At 50.9% G+C, this 20,545-nt stretch overlaps 1 protein-coding gene across 1 annotated transcript in view; it reads right to left on the bottom strand.

Moving 5' to 3' along the window:
* ST14 (ST14 transmembrane serine protease matriptase) overlaps positions 1-20,145 on the bottom strand; it is a 49,462-nt gene extending 29,317 nt beyond the window's left edge. Inside the window, exon 1 of the mRNA XM_058446919.1 lies at positions 20,065-20,145. Coding sequence (XP_058302902.1) covers positions 20,065-20,145 — 81 coding nt within the window. The remainder of the gene's footprint in view (positions 1-20,064) is intronic.
* Positions 20,146-20,545: the final 400 nt, after the last annotated feature.

Here is a 20,545-nt window from a genome sequence, read left to right as displayed (position 1 = left end):
CGCCCTGCCTCATCTTATCTCACTGTCTGAAGCACACTAGAGCAACTGATGCATATCCTCCCCAAGGCCGGGCTCTCCAAAACGAAAAGAAAAAAAACACTGATTTCTAGAGGGCCGAAAAAGAGACCTATTTTATTTGCTAATATAGGAAAGATTCTTTTTTTTTTTTTTTTTTTTTTTTTGAGACGGAGTCTCGCTCTGTCACCCAGGCTGGAGTGCAGTGGCGCAATCTCGGCTCACTGCAAGCTCCGCCTCCCGGGTTCACGCCATTCTCCTGCCTCAGCCTCTCCGAGTAGCTGGGACTACAGGCGCCTGCCAACACGCCCGGCTAATTTTTTGTATTTTTAGTAGAGACGGGGTTTCACTGTGGTCTCGATCTCCTGACCTCGTGATCCGCCCGCCTCGGCCTCCCAAAGTGCTGGGATTACAAGCGTGAGCCACCGCGCCCGGCTAATATAGGAAAGATTCTTGCAGCCAGCCTACTCTCATTAAGTCAGAGAAACTCACCAGGGCTGAAAGCTAAATGCTGAGCTAACACAACTCTGTGTGAGTCAACCAGAGAATCCTCCTCTGAGAGGATCGCCCTCCTGGTTCCTCAAACACACACTAAGACCTGCCACTGAGTGCAAACTCTCCAGGGCCCACGATCCCACTGGCTCTGGGCACCAACGAGTCCAAAGCCAGAATTTGCCATGGGTAGCTCAGAGCATGGTTATCCTTAGAGAAAAGCAACGGGGAAGGCCCCTACACTTATCAACAACAAAAATACTACCAACTGCACACAAAGCCACACAAGATTCCAACCGGAGCAGACAGGGAAAAATGAAGCTTCGGGCCAGACCCTTTCTAAAGATCGTTCTTCATGTGGCTAAGGTTGGGTGCGATCTGCTGGGAAGGAAGGGGCTGAACCTGGAAACCTCAAGAGGCCCCTTGGAATCCCGGGGAGGGACCGTGAAGGGCAATCATATGACAATGGGTAACCTGCTTCTGAGGCTGAAGATCAAGGTCAAGGGGCAGGGGCGATGCCACCAGCTAGGGACACAGCTGTGCTGCCCAGACCTGAGATGAGGACAGGGGTGGCTGGATTTGTGTGCTGCTGCCAAGTGCCACGGATTTGTGACCAAGGCTCTTGACTGACACGCTCAGTGACTCCAAGGTGGGACGGATTTCAGTCCCATGATGTCATCACCCCCACTGGGGTCATGAGAACCATAAACTATCCCTGTAATTGTTCAAGCGAGAAAGGAAAGTAGAGCCCGAGAAGCTGCAAGGGTTTCCCCAGGCAAGAAAGCATTCTGTGGCAGGTCGAAGATGCCTTCCTTTGCAAGGGACAGACCGAGCCAGCACAACCTCGTGGCCACTCCCTGCCGGACTGGCTACAAGGTTGTGCTGGATCCTGGCCAGATTCCCCAGAAACCCAGCACGGCTCGAGCCCACCTCAGATGACAGCAGGGAGTGACTGCCAAGAACGAACTCTGTGTTTGTCACCTGGGCAGTGCTGAGCTGAGAATGATACCAGAGGGATGTTTCGGGAAGGCCTCTTCATCAGGCTGCTGATTATAAAAGGGACCTGTCTCCGGCTAGGAGGGACCCCACATACACAGGCCCTCCCCAGGTAAATCAGCAGCCCCGGGGAAGCTCCAGCAGCTGTGCACAGAGCAGGTGGCCAGCAGGCTCCTGAGGGCGGCACTTCACCCCACCTGCCACCATGGCAGTCCAGGGCCCAGCAAGGGGCCTCATAAAAGAGGACACTTGATGCTTATCTGGGGATGACCGAGGGGCAAATCAGAGAGGAAAAGAAAGCCCACACTGGAATCCTCCCACCCACTCCCCAACCAGGGGTAATCGATCTCTCTAGAAGCCAATTTTCACGAAACCTGCAAAAGCCTACAGTTCCCATTGATCGCAACCCCCAGCATTTCCCGGACTTGTCTGGTCGTGAAAAAGAACAATAAAAATCAACTGAAACAAATGCAGTGTTTGTTCCACATCCAGATTCCCAAGCCCCTCTCCCTGGAGATGCTGATGTCAGGAGTCAGGAGCGGGGCCTGGGATTTGGAAGCTTTTATCAAGTGCCCCAGGTCATTCTTGGGAACCCACCATTTCCAGGAGGCTCACCCCTTCCTGTCACCAGCAGGAGGAGCTGGCTTAGAGTCTCAGCTGGTCTATTTTGAGCAACCACCTGGGATGAAGGGAAGCTGCTGTGCCAGGTCGAACTTTGCTTCCACGCCCTGGGGACCCTCCCACAACTGGTTATAAGCATCATCCCAGAAGTCCCTGAGGCTATCACTTTTCCCAGAAATACACACTCCAGCTCCTCCCGGGAGAGCGCAGGGCCAGCTGCAGGCCCAGCCAGCTGCTGGCGGACACCCCAAAACCCCGGCCCGCCCACCTTTCCCTTTGACCCGTCACCGCCCTCAGCCGCCCCACCAGAAGGAGCTGCTGGAAAACAGGTGGGGCTGCAGGGCCCCAAGGAAGATCCAGAAATATCTGTAGATCTGTAACCCCAGCCCATCAGGGGAACACAAAGCCGATCCACGGCCAAGAACTCCCACTGAAGGAAGTAAACCACAAGTCTCCACACCTGGTTACAGCCTGAAGGAAAGTCCCCCAGGGCCTGACTCAGCCAGCTGTGAGGACGTCGTCAACACAGAAACCCAGTGGTTCTTTGCCAGCGAGCAGCCAGCTCCTGCAGGTTTCAAGTCACGTCCCAACTCCCAGCACTGCCCAGGGCCCTCCCCACGCAGCCAAGGGACCAGGAGCCTTATACAGAGCACCCTTGACGTAAGTAACGCCATCTTAGAAAAAGACTTCATCTTACATTTTATAGGGCACTTTGCCAACAGGGACAAGACATTTTGCTTAATAAATAAAGACTACATCCAACCAGACAAGGGAATATACAAGCAGACTCCTTCACTGTTGGTCCAGAGGACTCTGTGGCCATAAAAAGAGCAGGACTTCGGCAGCTCGAGATGCCCTCTTCACTGACACCGTTTTGCTGTCACTCGTGATAAGCACCCAGCATCTGCCAAAGAAGACTCTGCCAACATCAGAAACTCTTCCCGGCAAGACCGACAGATGACCCGGCTCACACCAGGAGACTCTTTTTATCTTTGTGGCTCTTCCTAGACTGGTTTATTAACCCTTTTTCCTATCCCCTTTCTCTTGATGTTAAATGTTACTTTGATGTGGAATGTTTAATCTATACTTTTATATATTGGTTAAGAATATTGTTATGTACAGTTTGCACTGTTGACTGGAGTGGTTGGAGCCTGTGTGCCTGAGGCTCTGACTGCGGAGTGGACAGAAAGTATAAAGAGAGCTGTCCCTTTGGAAACTCCATGCGGCTCGTGCCTTGTGTGATTGAAGTCGCATCAATAAGTCTGACCTTGTGGAAAGACACAAAGGTGCATCGACCTGGTTAGGACCTCGCACCGCTCATGAGAATTGGCACAGTCAGCTTACTGAGTATAGCTGGCATAGTCGATGCTAAGGCCAAAGCCTCCACTAAAACTTAAATTAGAAATCAAGCCGTTTGAAAAAACAAACTGCCACCCTCTTCGAAAAGAGACGTCATCTCACTTCACCTTGAAAGTCTGGCTCCCTAAGGAAAACCTCAGGTGATGAGGTTCTTTACCCAGGTCCTGTAGTTCCAAGGGCTGACAAGGTCTCGGCTGACGCCAGGCTAGGAAGCTAGTGGGGCCAGAAAGGCTCATAGCAAGCATGATCTCAACTTAGGAGATGGCGATTGGCAAAACAAGAAAATAATTTTTTTTTTTTGAGACGGAGTTTCGCTCTTGTCGCCCAGGCTGGAGTGCAATGGTGCCATCTCGGCTCACCACAACCTCCACCTCCCAGGTTCAAGCGATTCTCCTGCCTCAGCCTCCCGAGTAGCTGAGATTACAGGTGCCTGCCATCACGCCTGGCTAATTTTTGTATTTTTAGTACAGACGGGGTTTCACCATGTTTGCCAGGATGGTCTTGATCTCTTGAACTCGTGATCTGCCCGCCTCAGCCTCCCAAAGTGCTGGGATTACAGGCATGAGCCACCACGCCCGGCCTAAAAACAAATTTTTAGCTCGGCTGAAAGAAGAGGAAGCCAATTATTGCATAACCCCCACTCATCTGGTTGGCTAAGGTGGGAAATCGAACCATTGCCCAAATAGAGTTGGAAGTCAGAAAGACTCCCCGTATGACCCGCTGAGGATGTACAGTCAGACTTGAGGACCCTAAAAATGTTAAGCCCCACCAGGCATGGTGGCTCACGCCTGTAATCCCAGCACTCTGGGAGGCCAAGGCAGGCAGACCACAAGATCAGGAGATCGAGACCATCTTGGCTAACACGGTGAAATCCCATCCCTACTAAAAATACAAAAAAATTAGCCAGGTGCGGTGATATAGGCCTGTAGTCCCAGCTACTCGGGAGGCTGAAGCAGGAGAATCACTAGAACCCGGGAGGCAGAGGTTGCAGTGAACCAAGATCATGCCACTGCACTCTAGCCTGGGTCACAGAGTGAGACTCCGTCTCAAAAAAAAAAAAAAAAAAGTTAAGCCCCAAAAGAAAAAAATCCCTGCATTTTTAATGCAAAATATCTCACAGATTGCCAGACAGGCAAAGAATTTTAAGGAAAAGTAGACCGGGTGTGGTGGCTCAAGCCTGTAATCCCAGCACTTTGGGAGGCCGAGGCAGGCAGATCATGAGGTCAGGAGATCGAGACCATCCTGGCTAACACGGTGAAACCCCATCTCTACTAAAAATACAAAAAAATTAGCCAGGTATGGTGGTGGGCACCTGTAGCCCCAGCTACTCGGGAGGCTAAGGCAGGAGAATGGTGTGAACCCGGGAGGCGGAGCTCGCAGTGAGCCGAGATCGCACCACTGCACTCCAGCCTGGGCGACAGCACGAGACTCCGTCTCAAAAAAAAAAAAAAGGAAAAGAAAAGAAAGGAAAAGTAAATCCCTATCGGGGTAACTTTTGGGGAGGAATCCCTGGGACCAAAGGAACCCCCTGCAGAGAACTTAGGAGATTACAATGACCCCTGGGGTGGGTATATACAGCAAGACCCATAATAACTAAAAAAAGAGGTACCAATGATAACTACAAGAATCACAGTCCTCAGGACACCAGTGAGGACAATACACCATAGCAGAGTTACTGAAACTGAGAACAGATTTTTGCCAAAGATAGACCACAGATGCAGACCGGCCCCTCCACCTGTGGGAGAATGGAGCCGACACCATGGCACTATCACGCACAGAAATGCATCACATCCCTACACGAGCAGGAAACTGTCATGAGCTATTATAAAACCACCAAACCATAAATCATTAGAACCACAAATCAGCCAAGGCTGGATGTGGTGGCTCACGCCTGTAATTTCAGTCCTTTGGGAGGCTGAGGCAGGTGGATCACCTGAGGTCAGGAGTTTGAAACCAGCCTGGCCAACATGGTGAAACCCCATCTCTACAAAATTAGCTGGATGTGGTGGCACATGCCTGTAGTCCCAGCTTCTCGGAAGGCTGAGAAAGGAGAATCACTTGAACCCAGGGGGTGAAGGTTGCAGTGAGCTGAGATCACCCCACTGTACTCCAGCCTGGGCAAGAAAGAGTGAGACTCCAGGCCAGGTGTGGTGGCTCATGTCTGTAATCCCACCAGCACTTTGGGAGGCCGAGGTGGGCAGATCACCTGAGGTCAGGAGTTCGAGACCAGCCTGACCAACATGGAGAAACCCCATCTCTACTAAAAATACAAAAAATTAGCCAGATGTGGTGGCACATGCCTGTAATCCCAGCTACTCGGGAGGCTGAGGTAGAAGAATCACTTAAACCTAGGAGGTGGAGGTCACGATGAGCTGAGATTGTGCCATTGCACTCCAGCCTGGGCAACAAGAACAAAACTCCATCTCAAAAACAAAAAGAGAGAGAGAGAGAGAGGAAAAGAAAAGAAAAGAAAAGAAAGAAAAGAAAAGAAAAGAAAAGAAGTGATATTCCATCTAGAAAAAAAAAAAAAAAAAAAACACCAATCAGCCAAGATATGTTCTAGCCCTCTGGGACTGGATCACATCAGCCTGGAGATCTGTCCACCTATATTTAGACTCAACAAAATCTGGAGACGGACTTGAAAAAATCTAACACAAGGACAAACGAATCCAAGAAAATCAGCTATCTTAGGGATGGCATGTGATAGATATAATGAATTTGCCATTCCGCTTGAAATTCCAGCCATAAATGAAATTCAGAGAACACTTCTGTTAGGAGCACCACCTAACCTGCAGTTCTCCTACATGAATGCTCTCTCAGCATGCAGAGCCATGCAAGATATACTAGACTCGTAATTATCAGGAACCCATAAGGTAACATTTGTGGCAAACCTGAAAAACATACCAAGAGAAAGGGGATAGGAAAAAGGGTTAATGAACCAGTCCAGGGAGAGCCACGAAGACAAAATATATCTGGGCTGGGCTAGGCTGGCTGGTTCATCAGTCTTTCAGGGAAGAGTCTGTAATGTGGGCAGAGCCTTTGGCAGTGGATGTTGGGTGCTTATCACCAGTGACAGCAGAGGGTGAACTGCCGAAGTCCTGCTCTTTTTATGGCCACAGAGTCCTCTGGTGAGGACTGACAGTGGAGGAGAATGCTTGTCTGTTTGGATGCAGTCTTTAAATTTATCAAGCAAAACACATTGTCCTTGTTGGCAAAGTGCCCTATGAAATGTAAGATGAAGTATTTTTCTAAGATGGAGTTACTTATGTCAAGGGTGGTTCTATACGGGGAGCTGGTAACAACTGCCACCCCCACCCCCACCCCACACCCACACACCCCACCCCCAGGAGAAGCAGCAGAGGGCCCAGAAGAGCAACACTGGATTTGGAGTCAGATAGATTTGGGTTCAAAATTCAGCTCTGCCACACTTTCAGCTAACTGGGTTTTTGATAAATTATCCTCTCTTAACCCTTTTTTATCTGAAAATGAAGCCTAGCTGCTGTAAGAATTAGACGTGATATTTATTGAAAACACCTACATGGCACAAAGATGTCCAAAAATAATGAGTGTCTTTGCTGTGGCCACCGCCTCCCTCACCTGGCTGTGGGCCCCTGGGAGGAGGGATGGGACAATCCCTTGGGAGACCTCAGAGGCGGAAGAGCAGCTCCTGGGGCTGCAGCCTGTGGGCAGACTCCCTCCTCCTGCTGCTGTGGGTCTGTCCGTGGTTTTGAATCCCTAACTTGTCTTAAGGAATGATCCAGAGGCCCTCTGTGTCCTGCTCCTGCTTCAAGCCAATTGTTTCATTATTTTCAGGGTCTGCAAAAAAAGTATTTGAAACAAGGTTTTCATTGTTTTAAAAAATGTTTTTGGAAACTACCAGAAGCCTTGATGTGTAAGCTGAGGCCCAGAGCATGCTGCGACCTGGCCAGCACTCTCTGGTCTTCTGGGGTAAACCACCCATGGGTGCAAGTGGGTAGGGACACCCTGACTGGCCTTCTTCTGTCTCTCAGAGAGAGTGGACAGAGGGGCTGCAGAGAAGCGGGACAGCAGTGGAGCCCTCCTGGAGCTGTGGGTCGGGGCAGAGTGACAAGGGCGGGTAGACGTGGGCCAGCCAAGGATTGGCTCCTGAGCTCCTGGAAAGACCTGCCAGGTCGCTCCCCTCTAAGGCCCATGCAGTAGACTTGTGCTGTTAATGTCTTTCATTTTTTTTGTTGGTGGGGGAGGCGTTTGATTTTTTTCTTTTCTTTTTTTTTTTTTTTTGAGACAGTCTCGCTCTGTCACGCAGTCTGGAGTGCAGTGGTGCCATCTTAGCTCACCAGAACCTCCGCCTCCCAGGTTCTAGCAATTCTCCTGCCTCAGCCTCCCGAGCAGCTGGGACTACAGGCGCCCGCCACCACGCCCGGCTAATTTTTGTATTTTTAGTAGAGACAGGATTTCGCCATTTGGCCAGGCTGGTCTCGAACTCCTGACCTCAGGTGATCTGCACACCTTGGCCTCCCAAAGTACTGGGATTACAGGCATGAGCAACCGTGCCCAGCCTTTCAGTTTGTTTTGAAGTTTGAATCTGAACTTCAGCTGCTCCACCAGACCAGAGGGAGGAATGGGGCTGCCTGGCTTTTGGCAGATGGGCAAACAGTGGGTGGAGAAATTAAAATCAAAGAGAGACAGTAGGTAGGCCTCAGTCATTAGCAGGAATTAGCTAATTATGTTCTATTTGGAAGGCCATAAGTGGTTATTAACCCACTTTTAAGAGGGGAAAACTGAGGCACAGAGAAAAGTATTTGCCCCAGCGGCTCAGGGCTCTCAGTCCTGACCACTCGCCTGGTTACGCCACACCCTCCCCTGCACCGGCTCCCCAGAAAGGAAAGAAGAGACTTGTGTCAGGCAATCCTCACTGAAGCTGGTTCTTTGCCCTCCTATAGGGTCCCACTGCAGATGCGTGAGGCTTGTACAGAGCACCCTTGACATAAATAACTCCATCCTAGAAAAAGACCTCATCTTATGTTCCACTTTGTCAACAGGGACAAGATGTTTTGCAAATAAATAAACACGGCATCCAACTAGACAAGGACATACACACTCCTCCACTGTCCGTCCTCAGTAGAGGACTCTGTGGCCATAAGAAGAGGACAGTCACGGCCGGGCGCAGTGGCTCACGCCTGTAATCCCAGCACTTTGGGAGGCCGAGGAGGGCGGATCACGAGGTCAGGAGATCAAGACCATCCTGGCTAACACGGTGAAACCCCGTCTCTACTAAAAATACAAAAAAATTAGCCGGGCGTGGTGGCGGGCGCCTGTAGTCCCAGCTACTCGGAGAGGCTGAGGCAGGAGAATGGCGTGAACCCGGGAGGCGGAGCTTGCAGTGAGCCGAGATCGCGCCACTGCACTCCAGCCTGGGTGACAGAGCGAGACCCCGTCTCAAAAAAAAAAAAAAAAAAAAAAAGAGGACAGTCGGGCACAGTGGCTCATGCCTGGAATCCCAGCACTTTGGCAGGCTGAGGTGGGAGGATTGCTTGAGCCCTGGAGTTTGAGACAAGCCTGGGCAATGCAGTGAGACCTGATCTCTACAAAATTTTTTTTAAAAATTAGCTTAGCATGGTGGCACAGCTACTCAGTGGGCTGAGGTGGGAGGATCACTTGAGCCTGGGATGTCAAGGCTACAGTGAGCTACGCCACTGCACTCCAGCTTGGGCAACAGAGCAAGACCCTGTCTCAACAACAACAACAAAAAAGGCAACCAAGAGAAACAAAAAACAAAACAAGAGAAAAGAGCAAGACTTCAGCAGCTGGAAATGGCTGTCTTAACTGACACTATCTTGCTGTCACTCGTGATTGGCACCTAGCATCTGCCAGCAAAGGCTCTGCCAACATCAGAAACTCTTCCCCACGAGACCGACAGACTGCCCAGGCCAGGGCAAGAGGGTCTTTTTGTCTTCGTGGCTCTCCCTGGACTGGTTCATTAAGCCTTTTTCCTAACCCCTTTCTCTTGATGATAAATGTTACTTTGATGTGGGATGTTTAATCTATATATTTATATATTGATTAAGTATATGATTATGTATGGCTTGCAGTGTTGACTGGCTAGTGGAGTGGCTTCAGCCTGTGTGCCCGAGGCTCTGCCTCCTGAGAGAACAGGAAGGACTGAGGAGAATTGTCTCTTTGGGAACTCCATGTGGCCAGTGGTGTTGATGATTGAAATTGCATCAGTAAAAGTCTAACCTTGTGGAAAGACACAAACATGCAGGGACCTTTGATCTTTGCACCACTTTAAGTTATCTTTGATCTTGCACCACTCACGAGACCCCCCCCAATATTGCAGAAAAGCGACCTGAAGCCCAGAGAGATCATGCTCTGCAGATCCAGCAAGCCCACTTCTGAGCATTTATCCAAAGGAAGGAATTGAAACCAGGATCTGAAGAGAGAGCTGCATCCCATGCCCACTGCAGCACTGTTCACAGAAGCCAAGATGTGGGGACAACCTAAGCGTTCCTTAGCGAATGAATGGATACACAAAAGGTGGTCCATACATTCAATAAGAGATCTTGTATTAAGTGTTCTTATCACAAAATAGTAATTATTATTATAAATAAATAGCATAATAGATAAAGAGGGCAGGAGGAAACTTTGGAAGTGATGGATATTTTGCAGCCTAACTTATGGGATGGTATCACTGGTGTTTCCGTACGTCCACACTCATCAGGTTGTGCACATTAAATAGAAACAAAAGAAAAAAAAACACAAGAAAAGAGCAGGACGTCAGTAGCTGGAAATTGCTGTCTTAATTGACACTATCTTGCTGTCATTCGTGATAAGCACAAGAGCGGTATCATCCGCGGATCTTATTCAGATTTCCCGTTTCACTGCTACTCATATGAATATTAAGTTCCATTCTATGTCATTGCTAGCATAGGCCCCTGTCTCTAGTATCACAAAAAAGTACAGCTTTTTGTATATCAATCATACCTCAATAAAGTAGTCTAAATCAATAAACACAGTGTTGATTTCAAAAAAAAAAAAAGGAACACTCTGCAAAACTCTATCTACTACCCACTTCTTGGGCCCAAGAGACAGGCCCCTGCGGTGCCCACCACTGTACATGGGTTGTCACTCCTTCAACATTGGTCTGAGAGCACTGGCTCCCTCAACTCTGACCTTGGCTCTAGCCAGAAAGGCCCCCAAGCCTGTTAGGAACCAAGCGGTACCTAGGCAGACCCATCTGCCTGCTCGGAATGGCTGGGCTTCCCTACAGCCTACCGAACCCTGCCTGCCCTCGAGCACGAAGGCCAAAGCCGAGCCTTGCCAGGAATCCTCCCGGGACCACAACAAGCCACGTTACTTTCTCCCTGGGGCCTCACCTCTTCCCCAACCTGCACCATGCTGGGTGGACCAGGAAGTCCTGGCGGGTCACAGTGCCCCGGTTTCCTCTTCCTACTGCCTCTCTCCCTCCCCCTCCACCCTCGACCTTGCCCAGAGTTAGCACTTGATTGATTAATTGATGGATTGATGGAAGGTCTTCTCTCCCCAAAGCCAGACTTAGGCAGCCTCCCCAGGGCAGGCTGGAATAATCCACCAGTTGCCAAGTGCCCTCAACCAAGAAGGGGAGAAAATACTCAGTCCACACCTCGGGGCTCTGCTGACAGTCCCCCAGGCTCTCTGGGGTCAGACCTGGCCTGGCCACCCACTGTCCTCAGGCCCCATTAAGTGTGGACGTATGGAACACTAATGCGTACAACCTGAAGAATGTGGACTTCGCCGGATCTCTCCTGGTCCTCAGTTCAGTGTGTCGCCCCCAAAACACACACACCAAGACATAACCTCTTTTGCCAGTTCCAGCCAGAAAATTCCATCTCTGCCTCTTCGATCGCACTAAGTTTGCACCAGCCCTCTCCTTATGTGCCAAAGACCTACTTCCCGGCCCAGCTGCCCCACCTTCCTCCTGCCCCAAGTCACCGACTCAGAGCAGAAGCATCTGCCTGCAGCAGCACAACGAGGCAGATTCCCCAAAACCCGACAAGAGAAACAAGAGGTGCAGCCGGCACCTCGTAACTTCTTTTCATTCATTTTCTTGACTTTTTATGAAATCCACATTCTGATTTCACGAGCTGGTGTGCCTTTTATTACTGACATTTTTATGGAGATACTTGTAGATTCCCATACAGTTGTAGGGAATCATACTGAGATCCGTGTACAGCTTGCCCAGTTTCTCCCAATAGTCACACTTCCTAAAACTATATCATCATACCACAATGGCAGTATCATCCGCGGATCTTATTCAGACTTCTCGTTTCACTGCTACTCACGTGAGTATTAAGTTCCATCTGTGTCATCGCTAGCGTAGTCCCGTCTCTAGCATCGCAGTCAATTTTGAACAGTTCCAACACGAGGATGCCCATGGCCTTCTGTAACCACAGCCACCTCCCTTCTGTCCCCCACCCCTTCAGCTCCACAATTGCTAATCTGTCCTCTGCTACTAACATGGTGTCATTTCAAAAATTATGTTATATAGGCCGGGCGTGGTGGCTCACACCCATAATCCCAGCACTTTGGAAGGCCAAGGCGGGTGGATCGCCTGAGGTCAGGATTTCAAGACCAGCCTGGCCAACATGGCGAAACCCTGTCTCTACTAAAAATACAAAAATTAGCCGGGTGTGGTGGCACGCATCTGTAGTCCCAGCTACTCGGGAGGCTGAGGCAGGAGGATGGCTTGAACCCAGGAGGCGGAGGTTGCAGCGAGCCCAGATCACACCACTGCACTCCAGCCTGGGACAGAGCAAGACTCTGTCTCAAAAAAAAAAAAAAAAAAAAACCATTATGTTATATAAATAAATAATATGGTATGTATGGGACTGTTGGCTTTTTTTTAACTACACAAAATTCCCTGGAGGTCCTTCAAGTCGTTGCATCCAGCAGCTTGTTCCTTTTCAGTGCTGAGTCATATTTCATGGCATGGAGGTGCCACGGTCTGTTTCTGCCTTGGTGGACCCCGGGGTCTGCAGAAGCTAGCGGGAAAGACCCAAGCCCGGCTGCAGTCTCTAGAACTGGTTAGGGTCTAAAACACTCTTCCCTGGCTACAAATCTGAGCACCTGTTTCGGGGAAAGGACCAACTATGAAAACAGGGGGCCCCACCCCCAGGGGAGGGCACCAGGAGGTCTGTATCCTCTGTTAGAACCAGACTCTGTCTTGGGGGAATAGGATACAAGTGAGGGGAGAACTGCTGGATCTTGTGGGAGAATATAAACAAAACTATTTATAGAGGCTCTAAAATTTGGGAGAGGGAATTTCAGAGGGGTTTCACATTTTACACTGTACATTTCTATATTGTGTGACTTCAAAAAGAAAAGCTTCCTAAATGTGGTAATGAGGAAAAAAACTTTTTTAGAAAACATGCATAGGCAATACCAAATTGTTAAAATGTCTTTGTAGGAGTATTTATGTCATTTTTATTAAAAAATATTTTTTTTTGAGACAGGGTCTCGCTCTGTCGCCCAGGCTGGAGTGCAATGGCACGATCTCGGCTCACTGCAACCTCCACCTCCCAGGTTCAAGTGATTCTCCTCTCTCAGTCTCCTCAGTAGCTGGGATTACAGGTGCCCACCGCCATGCCTAGCTAATTTTTGTATTTTTAGTGGAGATGGGGTTTCACCATGTTGGCCAGGCTAGTCTTGAACTCCTGACCTCAAGTGATCCATCTGCCTTGGCCTCCCAAAGTGCTGGGATTACAGGCGTGAACCACCGCGCCCGGCCTCATTTTTAAATTCTTACTACTTATCTGAGTTGGCCAAGTTTTCTTTAAATATGTATATATTAGCCTTTTAATAATAATTTTAAAAGGTATAACCAAATAAAAACATGGGGGGAAGAAAGCACACTTCGACTATGGGCAGTCACACTTCCATGCCTGGTCTCCCCTGGGCTCGCTGTCAGCGCAGAACTCTGGGTCTTGTGTTTTCTGCTCCGTGGTTGAGGGAGGTGGTTCGGTGAGTGAAGCACTGACTCCTGACCCAGACCGATGCGTTCTGCTCAGCGCAGCCTATCAGACAGGCTGTCCAGATGCTCTGACTCATAATCAAGTCATACAAGGTATCAGCCTTTCCCTCCCAGCTGATGTCATCTGTGGAGCTGATAGGCAAATGCCCCAAGTCCTCATCTGAGCTGTTACTAAGTAAGAAATGGCACAGAACCCAGGAAGGGGTGATGAGCAGCCTGAGGTCACCACCCAAAGTGACGTGGATTCAAGAACAGACCCCCCCCTTAGGCACAGCCTTTCAATCAGACACAAGCCTACCAGACCTTCGATCCTCCAGCACCCGGGGCTCCATACCCAGCAGACAGGAGGCCAATAAAACACCTTGTCCAGGATACAAGTGGTGTGTGCACAATGACCAACTAGATACATTGAACTATAGACAGTAAGGAGGGGAAAGAGGCATGAAAAGTGATTTGTTGGCATAGGTGGGTGAATTGGTTTTCATTTTAAAACTTCCACCATAATTTTTAATCATATGTATAATACATAAAGCTACATTTATGTAAAGGCTGTTGAAATCACATCTCCAGCTACGCTCCTGGTCCGCCAGCTAAGGAACCTCATCAAAAGGGGAAACCAGACAAGTTGGTCTATGATGTTTGTAGCACACCAGCACTGGCACCAGGTGATCACCACTTCCTTTTTATGTGCTCACAGCTCTCTGGTGAATAACGTGTTCTAGCAGTTTGCTGGAGATACGCAACCTTCACCATCATCTCAGGAATACAATTTTATAATGGCATCGTGGTGAGCTCCCAGGCTTTGAAGTTGCACAGATCTAAGTTTGAATTCTTGCTCTACTTCTTACTGCCTTTACACAAACCCTTTGAGCCTCAGTATTCTCATCTGTGAACTGGGCATTTTTTAAAGTGAGGTCAAGAATTGAAGTGCAGATATTTAGTGAAACGTAGAAATAAGTGTCATCACATTCTTCTCCACCCTTTCAACATCGCCACCACCATCATCATCCCCACCACCACCTCAGCATCACCAACATGGGCCAAAAAGAGTCAAAGGATCCAAGATTTTGATCAGTCAGCCAACTATCACAGGATTCAGGGGAAAATCCCCAAATATTGCTAAGCCCAGGCAGAATAGGGAAATTCTGAAAATATGAGCATCTGAGACAGAATTTTTAGCAGGGAGCTGCTTCTGGAAAGATTCTTAACAAAGCAAAAACGGCAACTACTACCCATGAGCTCGAGCAAACCCCAAACACACTTCTCACCACTGCCAACCAGGCCAGGCTAAGAACTCTGAGAATTCCATAAGTTTCTATTCCCATCCTACCAAATGGTTGCTATAATTTAGTCCCAGGCATCTCAGAAACATCCTGAGAAGAGAAATCCAGTTTCTTACCCAAATCTGATGAATTCTCAACCTTTAGTATTCCATCCCCTCCTGAACCCTGTGGGCTGACAGCCCTGTTCCACATGTCACAGCCCACATAGGATACAACAGGGCCAGACTACCTGGGCTTCAATCCAGATTCCACCACTATTTTGCTCTGCGACCTCAGGCAAGTTACTTAGCCTCCATGTGCTCCATTTTCCTCACCTATAAAAAGGTAATAGCAATAAGGCTGGGCCGGGTGTGGTGGCTCACGCCTGTAATCTCAGCACTTTGGGAGGCCGAGGTGGGCAGATCACCTGAGCTCAGGAGTTTGAGACCAGCCTGACCAACATGGAGAAACCCTATCTCTACTAAAAATACAAAATTAGCCGGGCATGGTGGCGCATGCCTGTAATCCCAGCTACTTGGGAGGCTGAGGCAGGAGAATCGCTTGAATCCAGGAGGTGGAGGTTGTGGTGAGATGAGATCGTACCATTGCACTCCAGCCTGGGCAACGAGAGCGAAATTTCGTCTCGAAATAATAATAATGATAATAATAATAATAAGGCTGGGTGTGGTGGCTCACACTTGTAGTCCCAGCACTTTTGGAGGCTGAGGTGGGCAGATCACTTGAGCCCAGGAGTTCAAGATCAGCTTGGGCAGCATAGCAAGACCCTGCCTCATAAAAAATGCAAAAATTAGTCAGGCATGCTGGTGCCCACCTGTAGTCCCAGCTACTGAGAAAGCTGAGGTGGGAGGATTGCTTGAGCCTGGGAAGTCAAGGTGGCAGTGAGCCATGATTACACCATTGCACTCCAGCCCGGGTGACAGAGGGAGACCCTGTCTAAAAAAAAAAAAAGTAATAACAACACTTATCTCTGAGAAAGGTAATACTTGGTCTTAAAGACCAGTAAGACCACATCTTACTTCCCTTCAGCCATGCCTGACCCAGGACTAGGTACAGAGTTAGTTCAATGAAGCTTGGCAGGAAAAAAGACAAACAGCAAGCCATGCCCAATAAACGCTAATGATTATTCGTATTCATGATGATTAGTATTCTAGACACTCTAGTAATCATTGCACAATGTCAGAAGCAACATCATCTTCAGGACCTGGGCTCCCAGGGGACTCTGTCACATTTCCCTTCCTCTTCCAAAGACAACTTCTCTTTTAAAAGAGACATGAGCCACCAGCCTTGGCAGAACCACAGACCAGAGAAGGAACAGACATCAGGGAACTTGAGGGCCACAGTGTTCCGAGGGACAGAGGCCACTGGCCACAGCAGTCGGCAGTCTGGTAGACTGGTTCCCAGGGAGCAGAGTGAGGGTCAGGCCGGGGGAGGGAGCTGTGACTCGCTCTCCTTCCGCAGACCGTGACAATGTGGCAACAGGCCAGCAAGCCGGCTCTGAGCAGATCCACTCTCTGACCATTTCTACTGCGAGCAGGCAAAGGCAGTCATCAATCTAGGGGCATCTTCTCCTCTTCCTCAGTTTCCTCAACTCCTAAACGAGGAATTTCCGGGTGTTCTCAGGACCAAGGCAGAGGGAAGGGTCCCGAAAGCCCCCAGAGAAGGGAGACTTCCTGTCCACTCTAGCAGCTGAAGCCCCACCTACAGGACAATCCTAGCGTGCTGCTGCTTTCTGCCTTCCCAACCCTCTTCCTCACCCACTGCACACACCTGCCCAGCACATGCTCTAGAGAACAAAAAAGGCAGTTCTCTAAAGTTTTATGTGGGCACAGTGGCTCACGCCTGTAATCCCAACTACTTAGAAGTCTGAGACAAGGAGGATCGATCACCTGGGCCCAAGAATTTCAGTCCAGCCTGGGCAACATAGCAAGATCCCCGTGTCTAAAAAACAAAACAAAATAAAAGTTTAATTTTTCTATGGTGGGAGGGGCAGGGGATGAGAAGGAGAAAGGGATATGCAGCTGGCACACATTTTCTTTTCATAGAAAGATCTTTCTCCTAGAAGCTGGGTAAAGGCGGGGGAATGAAAATCAGAAGGTCTTAGGAAGAGGTCTCTGCTGCTGGCGAGTAGTTCCTTGAATGCATGGGGCACTTCCCAGTGTTTGGCAGGGCAGGATGGCTCCTCTGCAAGGTCAGGGCCCCACTGACAAACCGGGTTCTCAGCCTCTCGACAGGCATCCTAGTGACACTAGATTATCTTCTTGCTTGTCTCAAGTCCCTTTCAACTCAAAAACTCAAGCTGCATCATTTGAACACCACACTACAATTTACAGAGGGCTTTCATGTAAAGTACCCCTCTGAATCCTTTCAACAAACCTGGAACATATATGTCATCCCCATTTTATAGCCGCAGAAACCAAGGCTTAGAGATATTGGGTAACATCTCTGAGATCACGTGGCTAGACAAGGCGGTCCCGGGTCTTGGCTGCATGTTCCCTTCTGCCACCACGTCACAGATGCCTGCAGCCCCAATTTGCTGACCTGGCCCTTCCAGCCTGGGTTAGAGAGATGCCATGTGCTCACCCAGGGCATATCCAGAAGCTAGTACTCATGAGTCAGAATTTAGTTCCCTGTATCCCACACTACCTTTGGTGGTCCCAGGGACAGGGGCTGTGAGTCTAGAGTCTTCCTCACTGCTACTTCCCAGCACCTGGCACAGGCTCAGTCAGTGGGTTACCTAGCAGATATTGTTATGTGAATGAATGCCTGAATGATGGACCAATTAACAAGCAGCTGACTCTCTGAATAGCCAGAGTTGTACACCCTAGCCCCTAGACATCTGATTTTGGCCACACAACATCCGATTTTCCAACCGTGGTCTCTGGATGCCTAAGGGATGCTGAGTCTTACCTAGGGCAACCGTGATCTGAGAAGAACCAGTGGAAGTCAAGGCAGCTTCATAGTCACCATCAAACACTCAACAGGAATCAAGACCCTCAGGGAGGCAGGCTTCCTGGTTCTCGTTAATGGCCAGAAGAAGTGGCATCTGTGCCCCTGCTTGCTCACAAGCAGGGCTCACACCATCCCCAGATGCAGTAATGTGCATCAGGACTCTGAAGGCCATGCAGAACACTTGATGGGAACAGCAGGGGTGGGGCAGGGGCCACGCCACCAGCCTTGGGAAGGGGACAGCCAGATACAAATACTACCAAACAAGGGTGCAGGGATGGATGCGACTGGGGACAAGGAACGCAGAAACAGCAGCACCCTGTGGGCCAGGCTCTGCTGACCCAGATAGTAAACCCAGGGGCAGCAGCCACATGTCCCAGCCAGGGATGGAGATCCTAGCTGCAAACACACACTACAAGGTGATCCCAGGGACTGGGATTTCTGGTGAGGCCAGGGATGGGAGGAATCTGCAAGACATGGAAATGAGCTTCGGCCAATTTCCTCTGGACACTTCGCCTCGCAGCTAACTTTGGCATTCGTCTCTTAGTTTCGCTCTCAAGACTGGATGTTCTTTAAAGGAAACAACCACATCTTACTGGTCTCTGAGAGCCTTCCCTTCACCCACGCCTGGCCCAGGACTAGGTACTGAGTTAGTTCAATAAAGCAGGAGAAAAGACAAAGAGCAAGCCACGAGAAGGAAAATGGCAGAGGGGGAAGGAAGAGCCCAAGGGCGCAGAGAGCAAATGAGCTTCGCAGAGGAGGAGGAAATGAGCAGGGACAGGGGAAACTAAAGCCAGGGCTTGCAGGTGACAAGACAAGTCCGCTGAATGTGGGATCCCGGGGGTGAGTGGAAGGTGAGCCCCAGCCTGGCCGCTTGTCGGGTGATGAGATGGCTCAGAGAGGAGGCTGGGCCACACGACCAGGAAGACCCTGCTTTCCCCGTGTGGGCAGGAGTCCTAGAAAGCGAACTCAGGAAGAACAAACTTGGGGTGGGGGCACCGGACTGCCCTGAAATAACAAATTCCAAACTGCAGGATCTCTGCTGAAGAGGCAGGGAGTCCAGAGCCCCAAGTAGGCAATTAGCAAGGACACAAACATAGCAATTACAGCAAGGAAGAGAAGGTGAATCTGCCTCACAGCAGGGCACAGGCACAGCCAGGGGAAGGGCCCAAGCCTTCAGGTCCACTGGAAGCTTTCCTCCTTGTTGAGGGTGAAAAGTGGAGAAAATAGCAGAGCCCAGCCCCAGGGTCTGTCTGTGGTGCAGGCAGCCTCCAAAGCCCCAGGGTCTGATTTTCTGCAAGCTCCCTGGGTCGGGATGCTGCTCGGACAAAAGGAATTGATCTGAGACAGCACCAAAATCAGGCCTGACTCAGGGAGCAACGGCGGAGGCTCTGCAGCCCAGGGGCACCCGGAAGGAGGGGAGAAAGTGAGGGTTGGCAGGGCAGGGAGCCCATTATTTGCAGAGGAGCAAAACTCTCTGCCAAACAGCGCCTGCCTCTCAGCGCCGCCCTGACCTGGTATGCCCTGGCCTTCCAGGAAACCTGGGGGTCTGCGTTGGACAGAGAGGGTAGAGACCTGGCTGCTGGTCCCGCCCGGGCACTACCACCTAGGCGGGTCCGTCAATGAAGTGACCAGCGACCCATCCCCAACTCCATCCAGGAACATGTAATCTTTTTGAGATCTTTCAATAGGTCTTTCATTGTTCTTTCTGCCAAAGAAGAGCTTCCTGTTTCGGTACTTTGCAAAAGGCTCAAGACATGTGTGTGTTCCCACATCCCTTCCCATACAGCCGCCTTCCCAAAGGGCTCCATCCCCTCTCGAGAAGGCCAGGCAAGCCCAACTCTGGAGTTCTTAGCTCCAGCCCCTATGCCAGCCAAAGCCCTGGCCTCCCAGTTGTTCTCTGCGAGGTCCCAGAGTGCCTTTTGACGGGGAAGGAGAGAGACGAAAGAAATTTTCTGCAGAGGCCAAGGATGGCTGAGACTCCAAACCCTCCTGAAATTTCACTTCCTCCCAAATAACCCCACTCCGAGCCCCTGGTTTCTTCCAGATGTTCACTAACAGCGCAAGAGTCATGGAGGGGCCGAGACGGAGCCCCTTTTTTCAACTCGGGGAAAAGGACTGAGGGCGCAGGAAGGCTCAGGGGCTTCCCGCCTCCCCCTGGCGGGGCGCAGCCGGTCCGGTACCAAAGGTCCGGCCAGCCCCGCCCGACCGCGGCCCAGCACCCGCTGAACAGGAAATTCCACCTGTGCGCCCAGAGCTCGGCCACCGACGGACACGCCAGGGGAGCCGGCCGAGCCCAGCGCCGCGCTGCAGGGTCGGGCGGGCGGAGCTTCCCAGCGCCCCGGGTCCCCGGCCCGCGCTCACCTCGTGCCGCGAGCTGTACTTGAGTCCCGCGCCGAAGTCCTTCGGGCCCCCTCCGCCCTTGCGGGCCCGATCGCTCCCCATGGTCCCCGAGGCCGATCGCGGGTCTCAGAGGCGTCGTCCCTGCCGGCGGCCGGCTCCCATGGCCCGCAGGGCGCGGGGCGCGGGGCGCGGGGCGCAGGCGGCTGGGTTCCGGGCAGGCCCAGCGCGCCCGACCGGCGGCGGTGCGCTCGCTCTGGCGCGCGCTCTCTCCCTGTTCCTCTTTCTCTGGCTGCAGCTCTGCTCTCACACTCCGGCCCGGCCCGCGCAGGTAGTTTCAGGGTGTGGCCTCGGCCCGCCCAGCCCGCCGCGCTCGCCTGCGCACCTGCCCGGCTCACCTGCCCGCCCCCGCCGGCCCTGGGGGAGGCTCCTCCCCTCGGCTCTAGGCCTGAAGGTGAGGGGGCCTCACTCGGGTAGTGGTCGCTAAGACCCTCACCATCACCAC

The sequence above is a fragment of the Hylobates moloch genome, unplaced genomic scaffold (genome assembly GCF_009828535.3).
Source record: "Hylobates moloch isolate HMO894 unplaced genomic scaffold, HMol_V3 SCAFFOLD_11, whole genome shotgun sequence".
Classification (NCBI taxonomy): Eukaryota; Metazoa; Chordata; class Mammalia; order Primates; family Hylobatidae; genus Hylobates; species Hylobates moloch.
Note: the sequence above shows the minus strand (reverse complement) of the source record. Positions and strands in the feature narration are given on the sequence as shown.